General features: G+C 35.1%; 1 protein-coding gene and 1 pseudogene across 2 annotated transcripts in view; one reads left to right on the top strand and one right to left on the bottom strand.

Moving 5' to 3' along the window:
- The window catches only part of PLGRKT (plasminogen receptor with a C-terminal lysine), a 56,687-nt gene extending 38,256 nt beyond the window's left edge, over positions 1-18,431 (top strand). Inside the window, exons 3-5 of one of the 2 annotated variants that reach the window (XM_074197472.1) lie at positions 12,515-12,645; positions 14,057-14,166; positions 16,583-18,431. In XM_074197472.1, the coding sequence (XP_074053573.1) occupies positions 12,515-12,645; positions 14,057-14,166; positions 16,583-16,704 (363 nt within the window). In that variant the 3' untranslated portion in view covers positions 16,705-18,431. The remainder of the gene's footprint in view (positions 1-12,514; positions 12,646-14,056; positions 14,167-16,582) is intronic. The other variant, XM_074197473.1, reaches the window with a different exon arrangement.
- On the bottom strand, positions 10,402-11,480 carry LOC141494844 (fructose-bisphosphate aldolase C-like; annotated as a pseudogene).
- Positions 18,432-23,877: the final 5,446 nt, after the last annotated feature.

Here is a 23,877-nt window from a genome sequence, read left to right as displayed (position 1 = left end):
GTTCATGCTTTTAAAAAGTTCATTCTTTTAATAAGTGTATTATATCTTATAAAGCACATCCTAGGATCATAGATTTAGAACTCTATAGAACCTTAAAAATCACCTAGTTCAACCTTCTCATTTTATAGATGAGGAAAATAAGGCTCTAAAAGATTAATTCCAAAAGACTTATTTGTCAAGTTTTTTCCTTAAATTTATTTTCATAGTAATTTTATATTGAGAGATCATCAGTAGATTATTTAATAGGTAACAGAGGTGGTTCCACAACCAGTCTTGATATCTCAGTGTCCCTGTTTATTCCTAAACCATTTTGAAAGGGACAGTTGTTCAAATATCCTTTTTTTAGGTAAATCAGAATATTTAGTTCTATGCTTGTCATTTTTAAGCCTTTTAGGAAAAAATTATATGCATGTCATTGAAAGGTATAATTTGCTCAGTAGCTTCCTATTTACAGAATATTTTTTATTCTTGTTTTATATTAAATTATTAATGAATATTTTTATTTATTTATATAATTAAATAATATTTTTATTCTTTTATAATAAAACTGAGAGAGAGAAAAACTGAATTATTCAAGGTAACATGGCTAATAGCAGATGGGAGACCCCAGATTTATATGGCCATGACTTTTTCCATCTCCACTGTGTTACTTTTAAGGGAACATTTAACATACATCTTTGGCACTAGATTTTTAGGTATTTGCACTTTGATTAGATTTGTATTTACTTTTAATTGTATCAAAGGAGTACACAGTGTAGTTGACAGGTTTTGTGTTTTGACATATTTGTCTGTCAGTTCTAAAAGCAGAGCATTACTTAAGGCAATTAAAATTCTGTGCTTATCTATAGACACTTGAGGATTTTCAATCAACAGTTACCATATTTCCCCATGTATAAGACACACCTTTTTTCAGAAATTTGAGGGTCTAAAAACTGGGAGCATCTTATATAGTGACTGCAGATTTTTTTATTTACATTTTCTGCTTTTTCACACTTGTCTTTGTGCTCATTGTTTCACACTTGTTACCTGTATATTATTAGCTTACATTTTGCCTCATTCTGCCCTGAAAAGACTCAGAAAAAATTTTGGTAACAGTGCTGAATTCAAGTTAAAAGTGATCCAGTTTTCAAAAGTGAATGGAAATCGTACTGCTGAACGTCAGTTTAGTCCTCCTGCAACTGAGAAAACAATCCGAGACTGGCTACAGGAAGAAGAAACCCGACAGAAAACACCATGGCAGAAGAAGGCCATGAGAGGCAAGTCAGAAAAATGCCCTGAGTTAGAGAGGGAATTGAAGAGATGGATTGAAGAGCAAAGAGTCATTGGAATTCCTGTGCTGAGAAAGATTGTTCAGCAGGAGGCAAGAAGAATTGCTGATGGAAAAGAAGTGACTGATTTCAAAGGAGGACACAATTGGTCCTTCAGGTTCATGAAACAGAATGGACTAGACATGCATACATGTACCAGATTTGCCTAAAAGATGTCTAAAAGCTATGAGCAAAATATTCATATGAGCAGAATATTTATTCCATGATGAATAAAACTTGAGTTCACTAATTTTATGTAATACATTTCTTTTCAAATTTTGGGCCCCCAAATTAAGGTGTGTCTTATACATGGCAAATTATGGTATATTCATTTAGTTAGTATTTTTTTTTACAATTTTTTAGAAGTATGAGTATTGGTAATTAGGAATCAGGCAGGTGTCAAGTCATTTATGTCATATAATTATAGGCTTCTTTTTTAACTCCTCAGTTACAACCAGATCTAGGTAAGTTGATGTTCATATCATTTATGTGAATTAATAGTGATTTGTTTGGTGAGAATTTAGTTGATAGGTTTCTTATTTCTCTCCCTCATATATTTTTTTTTCTGTTTGGCAATACAAGAAAACAGACAAGTTCAGTCTGTAGGTCTATTTTGCATTTGGGCAGCAAGTACCATATTGGATAGAGCACTGGCCTTGGATTTGGGACAGGAGTTTGAATACAGCCTTAGACATCTGTCACTCACTAGCAGTGTGACCTTGGGCAAATCACTTAGCCTTGATTGCTCCATCTCCAGTCATCTTGATTCATATCTAGGCACTGGACTCAGATGGCTCTGGAGGAGAAAGTGAAGCTGGTGACATAGCCACAGCTCCCCACCTCACTCAAATACAATTCACATATTTGTCATGGCATCACCTCCCTGTTGTCCTGGTCTTCTTTGAAAATGAGGGACAAGTCATACTATTACTAGGAAATAATCTCTCTATGTTGTTAGTTGTAAGCAAGGAATATGAACTTTAAGTAACTTGTACTGTATCATCTATGTCACTTAGATCTTGGATATATTTATTGGGACTCTAAGGACTTTCTCACTGGAATCAGAAGTTAGCTCTGATCTTAGGCTTGATTCTGAAGTTATTCTTTTCTTTTTGGCTCTCAGACTTACTAGAGGGAGAAAAGGAGAAATTAGAACTCTATTTTGAAGAATTTGAGGAGTAAACTCTAAGCCAAAGAATTTGATGTTGATTTCTGGAATTTTTTTTTTACATTTATAGAATTTTAAAGGACTGGTTTGTGAATAAATAGAAAGGGAAATGGTGATAAAAAAAACAGTGTGATTTCAGCAAACATAAGTCATTGCCAAATTCACCTGATTTCCTTTGTAGCTTGAGTAACTAGTCTGACAGATCAGGAAATGAATTCAAAATAATTTCTCTTTATTTTCACAAAGTAGTTAATAAAGCCTCTCATAATTTTCTTGTGGAAAAGATGGTGAGATGTTGACTGGATCATCATACACTTGTGGATTTGGAACTGAAATGGCTTGACCAAATGTACAGTAGTTTGACATAAACTTGAAAAGCAAGTCTTTACTGGAATATCCACAGGTTTCTGTAGTTGACCCTTTCTTGTTTAACATTTTATCAATGAATTGAATAACACCTCTAGAAGCCTTATCAGAGATGCCCCTGACAAAAAATTAGGGGATAAATGTCACATTCAAAATTCAAGAAGATACTGACAAGTGGGAAGAGACATTGAACCTAATCTAATAAGATGAAATTTAATAGGGATAACTATAAAGTCTTATGCTTGAATTTAAGAGTTCACCTTCATAAATGAAAGATAGAAGAGGTATGGCTAGAAAGCAATTTACGAAGAAAGAGTTTAGGAGTTTTTAACTAATCTAGTTAGCAGGAAGTAGAATGGCACTCAAGAAAGATAAGATGATCTTAGGCTGTAATGAGAAAGGGATATTGTCCAGAAAGAGGGAATTGGAAGGTGCTGTACTCAACATTCTGAGGACGGGGAAGGTCTGCAGAATGGATTATGTTAAGTGAGAATTGGCTGTATTATGTGTAGTTGATTGAACTACATTTTTAGAATGATATAAATAAGGTGGAGGGTGATGACCCTCAAGTTTATGCCATAGACAGATCAATTAAAGAGAGTAGGATTGTTTAACTCTGATAAGAAAATACTTAAGGGGAGAAAGTGATAGCAGTCCTCAAGGGTTTAAAGGGTCACCAGATAAAGAGTTATTAGAACTGGTCTTTACTGACCTAGAGAGCAGAACTGAGAACAATGGGGAGAAAATACAAAGTACAAATTTGGTTTTAAAGTAAGGAAAAGTTTCCAGATAATTAGGGCCATCCTGCCTAGAATCTAATTCTAGTAGAAAAACCTAGTAGCGTTCCTCTTTAAAGGTAACCATTTCTACACAGATGATCAAAACCTCTAAATCATTTTTTAAAAAATGAACCGGATGTGAATAAACTTTTTTTTTTAGGTTTTTTCAAGGCAATGGGGTTAAGTGGCTTGCCCAAGGCCACATAGCTAGGTAATTATTAAATGTCTGAGGCCAGGTTTGGACCCAGGTACTCCTGACTCCAGGGCCGTTGCTTTGTCCACGTCGCCACCTAGCTGCCCCTGTGAATAAACTCTTAAGCAATTTGATAGAGTTATAGGGTCTTTGAATTATTGGATAAAATAGATGCTGTGATACAGGAAATACCTTATGATTGTTAATTCTAGAAGGACTGAAAGGTAAGAGTACTACCTCAAAGGCCTAAGCTGTCACTTTGATATCATACGTTTACACATGCTGTTATTTAGCTGTTTTCAGTCATGTCCAACTCTTTATAACCCAATTTAGGGTTTTCTTGGCAAAGGAACTCTTGTGGTTTACCATTTCCTCTTCCAGTTTATTTTTACCAATAAAGAATCTGAGGCAGACAGGATTAAATGACTTTCCAGGGTCACACAGAAAGTGTCTGAGGCCGGTTTTGAACTCAAGAAAAAGAGTCTTCCTGACTCCAGGTCTGGCAGTCTATCCACTGTACCCTCAAGATGCCCCTATATTTTTCAAATACTAGAGATAGCAAGATTTTTATTTCAAAGTGCAATAATTATCTTTGCTTGTAATTATTTATATTTAAAGTACGTCTTCACAGGAGAAATTATAGTAAAATATTTTTAAAATTCTTGCATCAATAATTGACATAATTGATGCACCTGCTCCTTAATATCTCCATGGGACTTTCTCTCTCTCTGTCTCTCTCTCTGTCTCTATATATATATATATATATATATATATATATATATATATATATATATATATATATACACACACACACATACGTACACACTATAATATAGTAAGCTAATTTGGTTTCTGTCAAGAATCCAACAAGTAGTTGTAAAATTCAATAGTGAAGAACTACTTAGAGAGAATAGGGTGAAGTAGGAAATATTCCTCATAGTATCTCACATAGCTCTTGTATGTAAGAGATACTTAATAAATATTTGTTGATCATAGATCATCTATTTAAAATTGTTTTGTTGCCAAAGATTAAATACTTATGCTTATATATGTAATCTAGACATAGCTAGGTGGGTAGTGGATAGGATGTTGTATTTATACTTAAATTCTTCAATTGTAGAACTGTAATAAAAATAGTATCTCCCCCATATGGTTATGAGAATTAAATGAGATATTTGCAAAGTACTTAGCACAGTATCTAGAACATAATAGATGTTTAATAAAGGTGGTAGATAGAAGCTCCTTCCTTTCCCCCCCTTCCTTCCTTCCTTCCTTCCTTCCTTCCTTTCTTTTTTTTCCCTTCCTTCCTTGTATCTTGGGATATGATAGTGAGCATAGACACTATTGTTTTCAGTAACTAAAGTTTCTTATTCAAACTTGGTTATTAAATAACAAATTAGGATTTAAATCTCAATAAGAAGAATTCAGTGTGTATGAATAACCCATAGTATAAAATATAATTGCAACTTTTATAAAAACAATATTCAAAGAAGTTTAGAACAAAAATATTTTTGGATAAAGCTACCATAATTTAAGTTTTAATATCTGTTATGGTCATATCTTTCTTCTTCTTGGTAGCTATTCAGACTTGTTTTTAATTGAACATCAAAGATTTGTTTCTTCTTATAAAAATTAAACAGTAAAAAAAAACTAAAAAGGAAAGTATGTTGCTCAGCCCTAGGTTGGATTCACCTTTCTGGAGAAACATCATATCTTTGAAAATGAAAGCACAGCAATGTATAAAAATTATTATGTTTCAATTTTAAGAAATTGAGTTTGTTGCCTATTTAATAACAGTGAATTAATATTTCTCCATTGACATGTGCTTGGTATCATGAATATGGAAAGAACTTCCTTTCTCAGAAATGACTTAGTGATTAATTCAATGTAATAAGTTCTTCCCAAGATAGAGGTCTAAAAAAATGGAAATGGGTTTCTGCAAGAAATCACTGATGTAAAAGCTCAGCTTGATGTAAATTATGGTTAAAAACTATACATATATAAAAATATATAAATACAATAATCATGATTGTATGGGTTCTTCTGATCCAACAGTGTTTTAATAATCTTGTCTATTACTTTCAAAATCCATTTGCATTAGTGGAAAGTGTGTTTCACAGTATGACCACCTAAGCTAAGACTTTGCCAAGGAAGTTTAGAATAACTAGAAAACTTCCATGGTCACAGATTCCACATCTTTAAGAAAAGTAGCTAGGTGACACAGTAGATGGACTGTTGGACTTGGAATCATGAATATCCAAGTTCAAAGCTAGTCTTGGACACTTACTAGACAGGGACCTTGTGCTATAGAAAAGAAAAAAAGCTCAAGTTACCAGGAGCAAGAAAAAGGGGGTCATTTTGTTAAATTTTTAAGGTTAAAAAGTAAAAACATTTAGTAGTAAAAATTTAGTGTATCAGAAGTTTGCAGGCTGACTGTTATAAAACCCTCTTATTTTGCAGATGAGAATATTAAGGTTGAGAGTCTGGATCACAACTAGTTAATGGAGTCTAGGGATTAGAATCTCAAGAATCTTAGTCTTCTGGTCTTTGTTCTACCTGCAGGTTAGACTCCATTGGGAGGCTTGGGCTCATATGCTTCTGGGATTGAAGAAATGAAGGGAACATATCCTACTTACTAGAAAACATATGAACTCAGGTTATAAGCAAGCATCTTTTATTCTTTTGTTTGTTGAAATCTTGAGATAGGAAAATTTGCATTTAAAAGGCAGATTTTTGTGGTTATTGTTGTTTTTAAGAGATTATTAGGGAAATCCTTATCAATCATCCTTATCCCTTTCCAGGCCATTTATCTCCACAGTATTTTCTCTACCATTTTTCATGGAAACCTCTATCTTAGAGGCTTATTCCTTCCCAGGACTGCTTCTTATACTGGAGTGTATGGTATGTTCATGGGGGATTAGCCCCTCTGGTGAGAAGGTTTACTGATCCATTTTCAGGACTGTTTCACCCACCTATGGTGTCCATCTATCACCTAACTCTAATCTGGGCTCCAAGAAACTGTAGCAGGCAAGTGACCACACCCTGGTAAAACCACTTCAGCGAAGAGGCTCCATAATAACTTTCTTTGGTCAAGTTCTTCTGCTGTTGTTTGCTCATTTTTTTGGCCTCTTTCTCCACTTCTGATGGTAGGTTGAGGATAGCCTACAGACTTTAAACCTGTTGGTGAATTAGGGAGATGGTTACTCCAAGCATGTGAAGACTTCTCCCAGTGGACTAAGTAGACAAGAACAATTTGTTCCAATGATCCTGAAGGTTGCTAAAGCAAGCACTGTTATAACTTAGACTTGGAAAATGCCAAGATCATACATTGCATTTTAAATTTTATCTTGTTACTGGACTTATATGACTGGGGCAATGCTGCTTCACTTAAATCCAATTCAGGGAGCCAATTCAGGAATCACTAATTCATGAAGTCATTGATCTTCTTTGAAAGGACATACAAAAAAAGAAGAAGAAAGAAGGACATACAACAGAACTTCTACATTAGAAGTACTTTCTACCCTTGTGGTCTCATCTTCTGATCAGCTAGTTCATCCCAGAACCTCCATTTTAAGAAGGAGTTCAGGCCAAAGAGTCCTTTTTCCTCTCCTAGATTTTCAGCTCTTTTTTTAATATAATTTTCCCCATTAGAATGAAAGCTCCATGAGGGCACAATGCCTGGAACATAGTGAGGGCTTTTAATAAATGCTTGTTGACAGTCCTTTCTTTGACTGTCCTTTCATCTTTTAATCTTGAGAACTTCTACTTTCACAATATGTTTAAATTTTGTAATAATATAATTTAATATTTTAGTTTGCCTCGATTACATGTAAAAACAATTTTTAACATTTGCTTTTTAAAATCTAGAGTACTAAATTCTTTCTTCCCCTTCACTCTCCCATCATTAAGAAGACAAGAAATTTCATAGAGATTATATTTGTGCAATCATGTAAAACACATTTCCATATTAGTCATGTTTTGAAAGAAAACAGACAAAAAGAAAAATAAAGAAAAATTTTAAAAGGATGTCTTGTTCTATATTCAGATACTATCATTTCTTATTCTGGCAATAGCATCTTCCATGATTAGTTCTTTGGAACTGTCTTGAATCAATGCATTCCTGGGAATAACTAAATCATTCACAATTGATCATTGTACAATATTGCTATCACTATGCACAGTGTTCTCTTGGATCTTCTCATTTCACTATTCAATTTTTTTTCTGAGAGCATCCTGCTCATCATTTCTTATACAATAGTATTCCATCACAATCATATACCACAATTTACTTAGCCATTGCTCAATTGATGAGCATCCCTTGAATTTCCAATTATTTGCTACTAGAAAAAGAGCAGTTATAATATTTTTTGTATATGTAGAACTTTTTCCTTTTTTTCTTCTCTTTGAGATAAAGTCATATAAGTGGTATTTCTAGATCAAAGAGTATTTACATGATTTTATAGCCCTTTGGGCATAGTTTTAAATTGTTCTCCAGAAAGAGTTCACAACTCCATCAATAATGTATGTGTCTCAATTTTCCTACAGTCCCTAAGATGTTTGTCATTTTCCTTTTCTGTCATATTAGCCAATCTTTTATGTGTGGAATGGTACCTCAAAGTTGTTTTAATTTGTAATTCTCTAATCAATAGTGATTCAGAACATTTTTTTATATGACTAAAGATAACTAATTATGTCATCTTAAAAACTGCCTGTTAGGGTGGCTAGGTGGTGCAGTGGATAGAGCACCAGCCCTGGAGTCAGGAGGACCTGAGTTCAAATCTGACCTCAGACACTTAATAATTACCTAGCTGTGTGGCCTTGGGCAAGACACTTAACCCCATTTGCCTTGCAAAAACTAACCAACCAACAAAAAAAAAACCCTACTGTTAATATCTCTTGACCATTTATCAAATGGAGAATGTTTCTTACTTTTGTAAATTTGAATCAGTTATCTATACAGTTGAGAAATGAAACCTTTATTGGAGAAACTTGTTGGAAATTATTTTCAGTTTACTGTGAATAGATTGCTAACTTTGTATTTCCCTCCATCCCATTGCTTCATCTCCCCCCCTACGCCCCCCCCCCTTCAGGCTACTCTCTTTCTCCTTTCACCCTGTCCAAAAGTGTTTTTTTTCTGACTGCTACCTCCCCAATATGCCCACCCTTTCTCTCATCCCCTTCTCCTCTTACTTTCTTGTGGAATAAGATAGATTTCTATACCCAACAAATTTGTGTTTGTTATTCCCTCTTTCAACCAATTATAATGAAACTAAGGTTTAAGCACTGTGCCTACCCCCCCACACTTTCCCATCTTCTCCTCTATAAAAGCTCTTTTATGTGAGATAATTTATCCCATTCTAACTCTTCCTTTCCCCAATCCCAGTTCATTCTTTTTTCTCACCTCTTTATTTTATTTTTTAGATATCATCTTATCATATTCAACTCACACTGATGTCCTCTATCTTTGTGTGTGGAGATATATATATATATATATATATATGCACACACACACACACACACACATTCTAACTTCACCAACAATAACATTTTTAAGTTAAATATGTCATCTTCACAAGTATGAATGTAAATAAGTTTAATTTTCTTGAATCCCTTATGATTTCTCTTTCCCTTTTACTTTTATTCTGTTTATAGTCTTGTATTTGAAAGTCAAATTTTCTATTCAGCTTTAGTCTTTTCATAAGAGAAAGTCCTCTATTTCATTAAATATCCATTTTTCTTCTGATAGATAATACTCAATTTTGTTCAATAGGTGATTCTTGGTTGTAATCCTAGCTCCTTTTCTTTCTGGAATATCATATTCTAAACCCTACAGTCTTTTAATGTAAAAGTTACTATATCTTGTACTATCCTGATTGTGGTTCTATGATATTTGAATTGTTTCCAGATGATTGCAGTGTTTTCTTCTTGACCTGGGAACTTTGGAATTTGGCTATAATATTCCTGAGAGTTTTCATTTTGGAATCTCTTTCAGGAAATGAGTGGTGGATTCTTTCAATTTCTATTTTATCCTCTGGTTTTGGAATATGAGGGCAGTTTTCTGTGATAATTTCTTGAAGGATAATGTTTTTGATTGTGGCCTTTGATTCATTTTTTGATTGTGGCCTTCAAGTTGTCAGTAATTCTTTTTTCTTTCCATACATCACTGACATTTGTTTGAGGCACTACACAGCATAGCCACATGGAAGGTGTGGCATGAATTGGGGCCCAACCCCATAACCCTGGAAAGGGATGAGAGTCCAGGGAGAAGTTAAAGAATCACAAGTATAGCAAGTAGGGGGATACCACACAAAGACAGTGTGGGGAGTCATAACCCAGATATCCTGCTCAGATCTAGCAACAGTCCCTCACCCAGATTCTCTTTGTCTTGGCCCACAGGGGCTCTCCATTTCCTCCCTTCCCAAGGTGTAACAGTACAAAAGGGAGTGATGCTGGGGGCTGGGGGGGGGAGATTGACTAGAGCGTGGAAAGGGTGTTATTCCCTCTATTCTGTATAGCTATTTGGTTCAAGGCAGTGGCTATATAAAGCTTAGTATGGGTGGTGTGAGCTGGGTATAGGTGTGCACAGCCTTAGTAGGCATGATTAGCAATGTAGAATGACTACCCAGCTGCACCAGAATCTTCTCCACCTCCTTCATACTTGCCCTGGGCAGCAAGACCATTTACCTCTGCCCATTTGACAAGCTCCTCAGTGGCAGCGCTCTCATTGTCTCTCAGCTCACGCCAGGCACTGAGAGCAGAAGCTTGGAGGGCATGCCCATAGGAGAAGGTCAATGCCTAAGGCCGGGGAAGAGGACAGTGATTAATGACGTTGAGGTTGAGAGAGGCCTCCTCCTCACTCTGACCTCCAGACAGGAACAGACAGAGACAGCAGGAGGCACAGTTCAATGTAGGGCAGAGACAGTTGCCATGGCAATCTCCTCAGGGGTATACTTGAAGGGGCAGGCATGACCAGGGGTCACCATGTTGGGCTTGAGCAGTGTCCCTTCAAGGTACACATGGTGGTCACTCAGGGCCTTGTAGACAGCAGCCAGGATCTTCTCAGTGACATACTGTCATGGTTTGAGATCATGGTCTCCATCTGGCAAGACCTCAGGCTCCACAATAGGCATGATGCCATTCTGCTGGCAGATGGTGGCATAGTGGGCAAGCACATTGGCATTTTCCATGATTGCCAGGGGAGAGGGAGTATGATCACTGATCTTCAGCATTCAGCGCCATTTGGCAAAATCAGCACCATCCTTCTTGGACTGAGCACAGCGTTCAGAGAGCCCATCCAGCCCTTGTGTGGTGGTTTCTCCATCAGTTCCAGCCAGAGTCACCACACCTTTATCAACCTCGATGCCCACAACAATGCCCTTGTCCTGGATGGTGTGGACGAAGGGCATCCCATCATCGCCCTTCTGGTAGAGGGTCCCTTGGAAGAAGATGACACCCCCAATGCATTTCTTGATCCATCCATCAGCACTGAACAGAACCTGCCAATACTGCCTGCAGTCCACCCCAATCTGGCTCAGCCACTTGGCTATGCTACCTATGGACTCATCAGCTGCCAAGATGCCCTTGCCCAGAGCCACAAGATAAAGAGCAATGTCCGACAGTTCCTTCTTTTGCTCAGCCGCCAGGGCTGGGTATAACTGAGGCATGGTAGTGGTCTTCTCTCCATTTGGTTAGATGAAATAAAATAGTTTCTTTCTCTGCTGCACAGTACGCAGGGTGCAGGCATCTGGTGTCAATAATTCTTAAAAGTGTATTTCCTTAAACTATTTTCCAGGTCAGTTGCTTTTCCAATATCAATTTTCTTCTCATCACAAACATTAAATGTCAGATTTTGTGGAAATTAGATAACAGGTGTAATGATCTCCCTCTTACCAAGAGGGAAATAGCACAGAAAATATAATTTGTGCAAAGTTCTACAGAATCATTATTGGGTGTATATTTATAACCAAGTTAATATACCCAATTTAATTATTCTTGACTACTTGTCATTTTTATTTCCTTTCTCCATATTACTAAATTACTACCTAGAAAGGATTTATCACCTTGCAGTGTCACACCTTGGATCAACAGCTGAGTTAAAATCCAAAGTTTTGAGTCTCTGATTCTTAACAAGGATTCAAAACACTAATTGCCCCACTTTCTATAAGACAGGCTATAAAGATATTATATATACATTATTTTAATAAATTGAATCATCCAGAAAATTTCTTTTGTAGATAATGTTGCTTCTAGATTCCAGAGATATGTCTTGGACTTTGGAAAAATGGCTTTTGATTGGAGTTCAATATTCTATAATTGGAACCTAAGAGCTTGGGGGCAAACTCTCAAAGTTCTTTTATCTGCATGATCAAGGCAGATATCACTTTCAAGATTAGTAGTTAAAGGAATGGAGATGTCTTTATACTGTACCAAGCACTTTATAAATATTATCCTGTAGGAGCTATTATGCACTTCATCCACTGTGCCACCTAGTTTCCTAGCCTATGGCATGAGTATAATTTACTAAGATTAGACTTAATGCATTTCATAGGATTATTTAAGGAAGTTTGCAGTGAAGTTTGGGGGGTGGGGTGGGAATGAGGAAAGGAACTATATAGTAAAAAGAGAATTGAAAAACAAAAAGTTAACAGTTGGTCTTATTTTAAAAACTAAATAGCCGCATTACCTTTTCTTTTCTCCTTAGATGGAAAGGCAATTAACCTTACAAAATGAAATGAGAGAGAGGCAGATGGCCATGCAGATTGCTTCGACAAGGGAATTCCTCAAATATTTTGGGACATTTTTTGGCGTTGCTGTCATTGGTCTCACAGTTGGGTATGTGATTTGTTCTTTACTTAGAAATGTTTATATTATGATCAGAAAAAGTCAACAGATATCCAATATTTTCTTCCCCCTCCCCTTTGTTATTATCATGCTTCAGCTCTTCAGAAGACCTCCAGTTTTAACACTATAGGTACTCTTTCCACTAATACATTTTTCAACCCTTCCATGACTTTAGTATACAGTTTCATGTTTGACTAGCCAAAAAATTAATCATTTGATGGCCAATATTTGAGTGATACACTTAACTAGATTGGTTCTTGGAGGATAGAAACACTGTCTATTTTAGGGTCAATATTAGACTTAGTAGAAATTTCCTAAGAGTTCAAAATCACTTCTTCATAGTAGAGATGAATTAGTGATTAAACCAAAATGGGAGCTTACTATCACATTGTCACAAAATTGGCTAAAGTGGAATTTAATTGCAAAGAGTGAATGCAGAACCAAAGTAGCTCCTTATAGGGCATTCCTTTGTATGTGATTTATATGGAAAGCAGTATAATCAGGGGGAAAGAAAGTCAGAAGACTTGGGCACAAATTGGGCTTATGACACTTGATACCTATGAAACCTTGGTCAATCACTTGACCTCCCTAGGCCTCAGTTTCCTTACTTAAAAAATTAGAAAATTACACTACAAGAAACCTGGGATCCTTCTATCTCTAAATCTATGGTTCTTCCTGTCTTTTCCCTTTCCTTTATTAGTGTCAGTTTATTAATAGCATTATAGAAAAAGGGTAGTCACATTATTAGGGTTATCCTACATTATTCTACAACTCATAAGTTAGAAACAGTGCTGTCTTAAAATCAAGAAAGCAAATTCTCTGAAGACATGCTGGCAAGGGGAGAAAACTATCTCTTATTCCTATCCAGAAATGGAAGAGTCTTTATTGGACAGCTTCATTATTGCCATACATTGTGTAGCAAGAGCCACACAGCAGGAGCTATGACAACTGGGTCGTTCCAGAATTCACTCCATCATTCTTTTGCATAGTTCTCAGAGACGGAGTAATGTGAGGCAAAAATTATATTGGTTTTCAGGACAGAGACAGAGCACTTTTTCCTTAGGAGATTCTCTGGGAAGGGAAATGGAATAGACTTTTTTCTCTTTAGAATACACACACACACATATATATCACAAAGATAAGGCTCATTGCTCATATATTAAGTGTGAAAGTTTTCTTGATGATAGTGATGCCAGAGGTAAAGGGAACCATTTAGTTAAAAGTTAAGGCTGAATTTGAAAGTTCTTATTATTGCAATAATCATTTGTCTTTCAAAAGATCTATGGTCTCATTTGAAATAGAGAGCTTTCTTCCTAACAACAAGATAAATCTTATGGGAGAGACTTGAGATAATTATTTCTCTTAAAAGAATGATTTTTATTATTTGTTTTTCTTTGAACAGAGCAATTAAAAAAAAGCAGCCAGGCTTCTTTGTCCCTGTTATTCCATTAAGTTTTATCCTTGCTTATCAATATGATATGGGCTACGGAACCCTTCTTCAGAGGATGAAAGGTATGTATGTACCTTTATGAATGTTTATATAGCCCAATTTATGTTTTAGTACAGGTAGTTCTCTACTTAAGAACCCATGATTTGGGAACACCCTATTTGTAAGAAGACCAGATTGTCCTCCCCTCATGAATGCTACCTCCACTTCATGAGCTGGAATTGCTACCCAAAATGATAATGTCCTCCCTCTATCCTAGCCCTTTGGCATGTAGTAACTGCTGTATCACCTGCTCACTTAACTGAGGATGGTCAGAGGCTTAGAGTGAATTCATTAATTAGGCTTTTGTGTGCTAGCCTAGGAAACTAACTAGCCTTTATGACACTGAGCCTTTGGGAAAAGATTCAAATTCCAGACAATGAAAAAACAACTGGTTAATAATTTGGGCACTATCTGTATGAACAATGGGTTATAGATTTTAAAATGACTGGGCTCATGTCAAATCCCATTTCCATTACTGACTCAGTTTTATGTTGCTCATCTTTCTGAGATCTCATGAGTCTAAGATTAAAGTGTCTCATTTATATATAGTTTGGAATCCAGTTTTGAATCATAAAAATAATACATTATCTAAAAATGTCAAATTAATTTTACCACATTAATTGAGCTTTATGACTAATGTAGGAAAAGTTTCTTTTCTAGGAACAGGGTTGGCCATAGATATTTAACCTTGAAAAACTAAAGTCCTGGCATTTCACAGTAGATTAAATAGAATTTTGCATCTGCCAAATTAATGTTTATCAGAAAAATTAGTTTTCTGGAAAATTTAGGATATAGTAGTATGCATATTTGTATGTAATACATATATATATTTGTGTGCATTAGTTTGTGTGTGTATATACATTAAGATCTATCAGGAAAGCTAGTTTTCTGAGAAATTTAGGACAATATATATGGATATTTATATGGATATGTATATATGATTATGTATATTAAGGTCTATCAGAAAAACTAGTTGGGGAAATTAAGGATATAGTAGTATTTATATAGGCATATATGCCTATATAAAAATATATATGTACATATACTGTAATAAGTTACATTGAATCATATCTTTAGTGGTCATGACTATGTTTTTAAAAATTATTCGTTGTACATTAAAATTATAATTTAAAAATCCTTTTTGATTAATTAAGCTCAATTAATAATTGATCTGAAATCAGAAAAATAACATTTTGGATGATGCATTTTTAAAATACTCCAACACCAGTCTTTTTATACGGAAAGTATAACATTATCCTGTAGAGTTTTTTAATGGAAGATAGCAAACTGCTATCTTGAGAAGCAGCAATAGTCTTAGTGCTCATATGAACCTTAGAGATCTTTCTAGTCCAGCACCTTCATTCTACTGATAAGAAAGCTGGAAGCCAAAGAGATGAGTGGAGTAGAGAACCAAGCAATAGACCCCTCTATCAGAAAACCTGGACTCAGAGCCCAGCTTTGCCATTTATTACTTTGTGTCATTGCACATCACTACAAACCCTCCTGAAACTCTATTTATTTGTAAAATGAAGGACCAAGCAGCTAGATGGCATGGTTGTTGGAGTACCAGGCTTGAAGTCAGGAAGTCTCATCTTCAAATCTAGCCTTGTACACTTAATAGCAGTGTGAACCTGGGCAAGTCATCTAACTCTGTTACAGCCCATCTGTAAAATGAGATGGAGAAGAATATAACAAGCCACTCCAGTATCTTTGCCAAGAAAATTCCAAATGGGAAATGGGGTCAGCAAGAATTGGACATGTTTGAAACAACTAAACAACAGTAATAACAACAATAACAAAAAAGTGAAGGATAGACTAAATGACTTTTAAGTGTCTTTGCAATTCTAAATCTTAATTAAGCTAAGTGACTCCAGATCACCCTAGTGAGATAAAATTGTAGGTGAGAAACCTGTTAACCTTATTTCTTATCCAGTGATCCTCCTACTGTAACATATTTCCTTTATCCTCAAAGTGATTTTGGGGAGATACAGAATGAAAATATGGAATTTTTGACTATTACATAAATTCATTTTAGTTTAGCTAATGGCCTAAGCCTTTAGTACAAGGCTCAAGGGACCAAAAAAGCAGTTTCTAAAAGTTACTCCCTTTTTTAGAAAGCATATACTTGTAGAGCATTTCAATTTTTTTGTTTGAGGCAAGGACCCTTAATATGCCAAAGGCTATTCTTCTGGGGGATGGATTTTCAAAGTGATGGCCCAGTTTAAACTGAAATGGCTTCAGACTGGGTCTATCACCAAGTTATCTTTATAGCTGATTTGATCTTGGAGATTATCTTGTCTAGTCCATTTTATAGATGAGGGAAATTGAGGCACAGAGAATTGAGATGACATTTTGTTTCTATAGCTCAAACTCAATAGTGCTGGCCATCAAGTTGTTCTCCCAGAATGTCATTGAAATCTTTCCCATGCTTTATTTTAGGTGAGGCAGAGAATATATTGGATACCGAGAATAGCAAGCTGCAGCTACCAAAAGGAATGATCACTTTTGAAACCATGGAAAAGTCCAGAAAAGCTCAGAGCAAATTCTTCATAGAAAAATAAAGATGGTTTTGCTAGACCATACTAAAAGCACAAAATAATTTGATTGAATCATAGGATTTTTTATTTAATTTTTTAAATGTTACCAATATTTTGGATATAATGTGGTTTGTTAAAAAAATGAAAACTTATCATGTCTAAAATATATCCTACATTTTACTTCTTTTAAAGGACAATATCTCTTTTTTCACATTTTCCAGTTACAAATGTTGAAACCTATGGTAATGCTCAATGGGATCCCTAACTTTCCTAACTTAATAAATTATTGACTTCAAAATTGTTTTGATTGTGTACTTGTCATTAAAAAAATTTGACCATACATTCTTAATATAAATACATATACATACATTTGTAAACTTATACATATATTCCTATACCAATAATGATATGCCTTGTAAAACATATCTAAAGTAGAAATGTAAAAAAAGATGAAATAAATATTTTTAAAATAATATTTATTTTATTTATTAACCCTGACAAAACTTTTTGCTCCCACTAAAATATTATTCAGGGGGAATTAGTATTAATAAGTTTTTAATGATAGTATGATTGAATGTTTTCTTATATTTTTAAATCTTGAACACTTTGTGATGTGATTAAATGAAAATCTGGTTCTTAGGTCTTTTGACAGTTGGTTTTGATATAACTGAAAAAGATACTTTGTAATTATACAGAGATTCAAATGGAAAAAAGTATATCATTGGTTCCACTCATTAAATCATGATGCTCATTTTGTTAGCTTGCACATGTTCATCTTCTCTGATGTCAATCTATTGTTCTTGCAAATGAATTGAAAAGTGTTACAGATATTTTTAACAATAACTTCAAAAGTCACAGAAACTCATTTAGAAGATTTTTAAATAGTTTAGAAAAATGTATTCCCAAGTTGTTTTTTAAAGTGTGCAAAGATCATAAATAAAATAATGATGATGATAGCAGTATTTAGCATTTATGTAGAGCTTTAAGGTTTACAAATTTCTTTTTTTAAAAATTTATTTTTATTAAAGATATTATTTGAGTTTTGCAATTTTCCCCCAATCTTCCCCCCCCCCCCAAAAGCACTCTGTCAGTCTTTACTTTGTTTCCATGTTGTACCTTGATCCAAATTGGGTGTGATGAGAGAGAAATCATATCCTTAAAGAGAAGAGAAGTCTAAGAGGTAACAAGATCAGACAATAAGCTATCTGGTTTTTTTCCCTAAATTAAAGGTAATAGTCCTTGCACTTTGTTCAAACTCCACAGCTCCTTATCTGGATACAGATGGTACTGTCCTTTGCAGACAGCCCAAAATTGTTCCCAATTGTTACACTTGATGGAATGAGCAAGTCATTCAAGGTTGAACATCACTCCCATGTTGCTGTTAGGGTGTACAGTGTTTTTCTGGTTCTGCTCATCTCACTCAGCATCAGTTCATGCGAATTCCTCCAGGCTTCCCTGAAATCCCATCCCTCCTGGTTTCTAGTTTTTTGTTTTTTGTTTTTTTTTTGCAAGGCAATGGGGTTAAGTGGCTTGCCCAAGGCCACACAGCTAGGTAATTATTAAGTATCTGAGGTCGGATTTGAACTCAGGTACTCCTGACTCCAAGGCCAGTGCTCTATCCACTGCGCCACCTAGCTGCCCCCCTCCTGGTTTCTAATAGAACAATAGTGTTCCATGACATACATATACCACAGTTTGCTAAGCCATTCCCCAATTGAAGGACATTTACTGGATTTCCAATTCTTTGCCACCACAAACAGGGCTGCTATAAATATTTTTATACAAGTGATGTTTTTACCCTTTTTCCTCATCTCTTCAGGGTATAGACCCAGTAATGGTATTGCTGGGTCAAAGGGTATGCACATTTTTGTTGCCCTTTGGGCATAACTCCAAATAGCTCTCCAGAAGGGTTGGATGAGTTCACAGCTCCACCAACAGTGTAATAGTGTCCCAGATTTCCCACATCCTTTCCAACAATGATCATTATCCCTTCTGGTCATACTGGCCAATCTGAGAGGTGTGAGGTGGTACCTCAGAGAAGCTTTAATTTGTATTTCTCTAATAATTAATGATTTGGAGCATTTTTTCATATGGCTATGGATTACTTTGATCTCATCTGTAAATTGCCTTTGCATATCCTTTGACCATTTGTCAATTGGAGAATGGCTTTTTGTTTTAAAAATATAACTCAGTTCTCTGTATATTTTAGAAATGAATCCTTTGCCAGAATAATTAGTTGTAAAGATTGTTTCCCAATTTACTACATTTCTTTTGATCTTGGTTACATTGGTTTTATCTGTGCAAAAGCTTTTTAATTTAATGTAATCTAAATCATCTAATTGATTTTTGGTGATGTTCTCCAACTCTTCCTTAGGCATAAACTGTTCCCCTTTCCATAGATCTGACAGGTAGACTAGTCCTTGATCTTCTAATTTGCTTATAGTATTGTTTTTTATGTCTATGTCCTGTAACCATTTGGATCTTATCTTGGTAAAGGGTGTGAGGTGTTGGTCTAATCTAAGTTTCTTCCATACTAACTTCCAATTATCCCAGCAATTTTTATCAAAGAGGGAGTTTTTATCCCAATGGCCAGACTCTTTGGGTTTATCAAACAGCAGATTACTATAATCATCTCCTGCTTTTACACCTAGTCTATTCCACTGGTCCACCACTCTATTTCTTAGCCAATACCAAACAGTTTTGATGACTGATGTTTTATAATATAATTTTAGATCGGGTAGGGCTAAGCCACCTTCTATTGCACTTTTTTTCATTAAGCTCCTGGCAATTCTTGACTTTTTATTTCTCCATATGAATTTACTTATAATTTTTTTCTAACTCGTTAAGGTAATTTTTTTGGAATTTTGGTAGGGCACTAAACAGATAGTTTAGTTTTGGTAGAATTGTCAATTTTATTATATTAGCTCTATCTATCCATGAGCAGTTAATATTTGCCCAGTTGTTTAAATCTGATTTGATTTGTGTGAGAAGTGTTTTATAATTGTTTTCAAAAAGATTCTGAGTCTGTCTTGGCAAATAGACTCCCAAATATTTTATATTGTCTGAAGTTACTTTGAATAGAATTTCTCTTTCTAGCGCTTCCTGCTGTTTCTTGCTAGACACATATAGAAAAGTTGAGGATTTATGAGGGTTTATTTTATAACCTGCAACTTTGCTAAAATTGCTAATTGTTTCCAGTAGTTTTTTGGATGATTTCTTGGGATTCTCTAGATAGACCATCATGTCATCTGCAAAGAGTGAGAGTTTTGTCTCTTCCTTCCCAATTCTAATTCCTTTAATTTCTTTTTCTTCTCTAATTGCTGATGCTAACATTTCTAATACAATATTGAATAGTAGTGGTGATAATGGGCACACTTGTTTCACCCCTGATCTTATTGGGAATGCCTCTAGCCTCTCCCGATTGAATATAATGCTTGTTGATGGCTTCAGATAGATACTGCTAATTATTTTAAGGAACAGTCCATTTATTCCTACACTCTCTAGTGTTTTTAATAGGAATGGATGTTGTATTTTGTCAAAAGCTTTTTCAGCATCTATTGATATGATCATATGATTTCTGATAGGTTTGTTGTTGATATAACTGAGTATATTAACATTTTTCCTAACATTGAACCAACCCTGAATTCCTGGAATAAATCCTACTTGATCATAATGTATTATCCTAGTGATGACTTGTAATCGTTTTGCTAAGATTTTATTTAGGATTTTTGCATCTATATTCATCAGGGAGATAGGTCTATAATTTTCTTTCTCTGTTTTAACTCTTCCTGGTTTAGGTAACAGTACCATATTGGTTTCATAGAAAGAATTAGGCAGAGTTCCATCTTTCCCTATTTTTCCAAAGAGTTTATATAGGATTGGAACCAATTGTTCCTTAAACGTTTGGTAGAATTCACTTGTTAATCCATCAGGCCCTGGAGGTTTTTTTTTAGGGAGTTCAGTAATGGCTTGTTGAATTTCTTTTTCTGAGATAAGGTTGTTTAGGTATTTAATCTCTTCTTCATTTAACCTGGGCAACTTATATTTTTGTAAATATTCATTATTTCACTTAGATTATCAAATTTATTGGCAGAGTTGGGCAAAATAATTTCAAATTATTACTTTAATTTCCTCCTCATTGGTGGTGAGTTCACCTTTTTCATTTATGATACTAGCAATTTGGTTTTCTTCTTTCTTTTTTTTAATCAAATTGACCAGAGGTTTATCAATTTTATTGGTTTTTTCATAATACCAACTTTTGGTTTTATTTATTAATTCAATAGTTTTTTTGCTTTCAATTTTATTAATTTCTCCTTTAGTTTTTAGAATTTCTAATTTGGTATTTAATTGGGGATTTTTGATTTGTTCTTTCTCTAATTTTTTTAGTTGCATGTTTAGTTCATTGATTTCCTCTTTCTCCAATTTATTCATATAAGCATTTAGAGCTATAATATATCCCCTGAGAGTCACTTTGAATGAATCCCATAGGTTTTGGTATGTTGTTTCATTATTATCATTATCTAGGATAAAATGGTTAATTCTTTCTATAATTTGTTTTTTGGTCCACTCATTTTTTAAAATGAGGTTATTCAGTTTCCAGTTTGTTCTGGGTCTGTATCTCCTTGGCCCAGTATTGCATGTGACTTTTATTGCATTGTGATCTGAGAAAGATATATTCACTATTTCTGCCTTTCTGCAGTTGATCATTAGGTTTTTATGTCCTAGTACATGGTCGATTTTTGTATGAGTTCCATGTACTGCAGAGAAAAAGGTATATTCCTTTCTATCCCCCTTCAGTTTCCTCCATAAGTCTACCATATCTAATTTTTTTCTAACAATCTATTTACCTCCCTAATTTCTTTCTTGTTTGTTTTATGATTTGATTTATCTAGATCTGATAGCAGGAGGTTGAGGTCTCCCACTAGTAGAGTTATGCTCTCTATGGCTTCCTGTAGTTCTTTCAGCTTCTCCTCTAAGAATTTGGGTGCTGTCCCACTGGGTGCATATATATTCAATATTGAAATGACTTTATTGTCTATGGTACCTTTTAAGAGGATAAAGTTTCCTTCCTTATCTCTTTTAACGCTATCAGTTTTTGCTGCCGCTTTGTCTGACATAAGGATTGCTACCCCTGCTTTTTTTACTTCAGCTGAAGCAAAATATATTTTGCTCCAACCTTTTACCTTTACTCTATATGAATCTCTCTGCTTCAAATGAGTTTCTTGTAAGCAGCATATTGTAGGATTCTGGTTTTTAATCCACTCTGCTATTTGCTTACGTTTTAAGGGAGAGTTCATCCCATTCACATTCAAGGTTATGATTACTAATTCTTTATTTCCCTCTGTGCTATCTTCCCTCTTTTTGTATTTTTCCCCCTTCCCCCCTTTTATCCATATTCCCTAGTATTTTGTTTTTGAATACCACCTCCTTCAGCCCCTTCAGTGTGTTTGCCCTCCTATATCACACCCTCCTCTTTCTTTCCCCTTTCCCTTTTTCCCTTTTCCCTTCCCCTTTCTTTTGTTATTTCCCCTTATTCCCCCACTCCCCTTCCCTTTCTCCATCCCCCCTTCCCTTTTCCCCTTTTAATACTTGAAAGGTTAGATGTTTTATAAGTTAATTGCGTATGTGTAGGTTGACTTTAAGCCAAATCTGATGAGAAGAAGATTCAGGTGTTTCTCCTCTGCTCCCTTCTTCCTCACTATTACCATAGTTTTTTGTACCTCTTGTTGTAATGAGATTTACCCCATTCAGTCCCCTTCCTCCTCCCATCTCTTTCCTGTCCCCCTTTTTCGGGAGGTAATGTTTTTTTTTAGATCATTCTATCTAAGTCATAGAAAATTCTGAGTGTCTGCCCCTTCTAGTTCTGTATATTCTATTGAATAGAGTCAAAATTCCTGAGAGTTATTAGAGTCTTTCTCCCAAGTGGGGTTAAAACCAGTTACATCCCATTAGAGAGTAGTCTCATGGATAGGTCATGAATGTCCATCATTTCTGGCTAGGTGTATTCTCTCTGTTAGAGTTATATTTTTTCAAGGTTTATGAGAATCTTTTTTTCCCCCTGTGCTGGGATATAGCCAGTTTCAACTTACTGGATTGTATTTTTTTTCCTTTTACCGCCCCCCCCCCCTTTTAACCTTTTCATGTGTCTCTTGAACCTCCTGTTTGATGTCCAAATTTTCTGTTTAGCTCTGGTCTTTTCATCAGAAATTTTTGGAATTCTTCCATTTCGTTAAATGTCTATCTTTTTCCCTGGAAGAGAAGGCTCAGCTTTGCAGGAAAGTAGATTCTTGGCTTCATTCCAACCTCCCATGCTCTTTGAAATATCTCGTTCCAGGCCCTTCGTTCCCTTAAAGTTGATGCAACCAGGTACTGCTTGATCCTTACTGTGGTTCCTTGATATTTAAATTGGTTCTTTCTGGCTGCTTGCAGGATTTTCTCTTTTATCTGATAGTTCTGCAGTTTGGCCACAACATTCCTTGGTGTTTTCATTTTAGGATATTTTTCGGGTGGGGATCAATGTACTCTTTCAATAACTACTTTGCTCTCTGATTCCATGATATCAGGGCAGTTTTCCATCACTAGATCCTGTAATATTAAGTCCAGGCTTTTTTTCTCTTCAATGTTTTTAGGAAGTCCTATAATTTTCAGGTTGCCCCTCCTCAATCTATTCTCATGGTCAGTGGTTTTGTTGATGAGGCATTTTACATTTGCTTCTATTTTTTCTATTTTTTGATTTTGTTTAACTGATTCTTGCTATCACATGGAGTCATTAGTTTTTGTAGACTCCATTATTTTTGGGGGGAGGAGGAGTTTTCTTCATTAACCCTTTTGCAACTCCTTTTCCAATTGGTCAATTCTACTTTTGAAAGGGCTTTCCATTTGACCAATTGAGGTTTTGAGAGAATTAATTTCTTTTTGCATTTGCTCATTTAAGGATCTGAGAGAATTATTCTCATTTTGTAATTGTCCAATTGATGATCTGAGAGATTTATTCTCCTTTTGTGTTTGTCCAATTGTACTTTCTAAGGTTTTGTTTTCTTGTTGCAAGGTATTAATTGTCTCTCCCAAATTTTTAAGCTCCTTCCTTATTTCTTCAAGGAAGTCTTTCTGTGCTGGAGACCAGATTGTATTCTCCTCAGAGGTTCTAGGTCTCTCTGAGTTGGACTCTTTCCTTTCCAGGAATTTTTCTATGAATCC

This window comes from Macrotis lagotis, chromosome 8 (genome assembly GCF_037893015.1).
Source record: "Macrotis lagotis isolate mMagLag1 chromosome 8, bilby.v1.9.chrom.fasta, whole genome shotgun sequence".
Lineage (NCBI taxonomy): Eukaryota > Metazoa > Chordata > Mammalia > Peramelemorphia > Peramelidae > Macrotis > Macrotis lagotis.
The sequence above is the reverse complement of the archived record's forward strand: the minus strand, read 5'-3'. Positions and strand labels throughout refer to the sequence as shown.